Below are 1,481 nucleotides of genomic sequence, written 5' to 3'. Positions count from 1 at the left end.
TCGTTCAGCTCCATCGGCCACATCTCTGGGTGACACACCGCCGGTGAGACGAAATTCTCCTCCATCGCTGAGAATATATGAGACGCACCCCACGCCCCATACTCGAGTCCATTCATCATCTGCAGCAGGACACAGCCAACGCTCCATATATCACTGGATCCACTGAACACGGGGGTACGGTAGGCGGCGTAGCTGACATTGTTGCACGCGCTCGCCCAGTACACCTCCGGCGCCATCGTGCTGAAGTCGCCGAGCTGCTGGATTGGGGTGCCGAGGGGTTGCGCGAGACCGAGATCGCCAAGCACCACCTGCGGTAGCGGGTCACTGTCACTGCAGGCAGTTAGCGAGAAGGTGGACATCGTGGCGCCGCACTCCTCCGGCCCCCACATTCGCGAAAGAAGAATGTTCTCCGCCTTCACGTCGAGGTGACAGAGGGAACAGGCGGTGTGAAGGAAGTGCAGTGCGTAGCAGAGGCTCCGCGCCACATGACGCACCTCCTCTACGGAAAAATATTGGGTGATGACAGCATCATTACCGCCGCCAACACTGTTATTGTTGTTGTTGTTGTTGTAGTGACTGCTGCTACTGCCGCCGCCCGTCAGGGTGTCGGTGAACATGCCACACGTGGGAAATGAGCTGGAATTGCGCCTGCGCCGCGCCCGAATGCAGTCGCCTAGGGAGGAAGGGTAGAACTCAAGTGGGAGCAGCAGCGCATCGCGAGCGACGTCGTACATCACATCACCAACGAGACTTGAGACAAGGCGTGCTCCGCCTAACAACGTGCTCCGATCCTGCAACTGCGCCTCCAGTGGGCCACGTTCCACCGCATCCGTTGCACCGGCAGCTGCCTGTAGTTGCTCCTGCAGTGCCTTCACCTCCTGCTCCAGCGACTGGCGACGCTCCGTGACGCGGCGCAGGAATACCACCTCATCGAGTGACCACGCTGCCTGGAGACGACTGACCTTGATGGCCACCACCGGACGCGGCTCCGTCCCACGCATGACGTTGTCATCGCTGCGACAGAAGCTTCTGCTTTTGTCCCTTGCGTTCTCCTTTGCCTCGCCTGTGTCGGTCCTGAGCACGGCAGGAACAACAAAGCCGTAGTTGCCGCGGCCAAGACACACGCCGAAGCTGCTCGTGCTCAGCGAGACAGAGCAGCTGCGGCGGAAGCGTGCCGCGCAATCCTCGTCGCCCAGAAGGAACTCAAACGGAGAGTCCCGCGCGTCTCGAAAGAGCGACAGCAGCTCTTGCGCCGTCGGCCCTTCCGTCCGCACCCACTTGCTGCTGTTGGGGTGGTCCTCCTCATCCTCCGACCGCGATGGCCAATCAAACGAGCGGCTCTGCTCTCCGTCGCCGCACACCGTCTCATTCCGCCGCCGCACGCCGCTGTCACTAAGCCGCGTCATATCGCTGCTATTTTTGTTGTCGGTGGACACCACACTTCTTTCGGCTCCCGCTTCGGCTGCTTCTAGTGGCTGTGG

General features: G+C 60.9%; 1 protein-coding gene across 1 annotated transcript; it reads right to left on the bottom strand.

Annotated features, from left to right (window-relative positions):
- DQ04_20201000 (putative protein kinase) lies at positions 1–1,481 on the bottom strand (the record flags this gene model as incomplete). Its single annotated transcript, XM_009317903.1, has 1 exon — positions 1–1,481. A coding segment is annotated over one exon (1,481 nt), but the record flags the coding sequence as incomplete, so codon positions are not given.

Source organism: Trypanosoma grayi (genome assembly GCF_000691245.1).
Source record: "Trypanosoma grayi strain ANR4 Tgr_2020_V1, whole genome shotgun sequence".
In the NCBI taxonomy this organism is placed as follows: Eukaryota; Euglenozoa; class Kinetoplastea; order Trypanosomatida; family Trypanosomatidae; genus Trypanosoma; species Trypanosoma grayi.
This window is presented reverse-complemented; position numbering and strand designations above follow the sequence as displayed.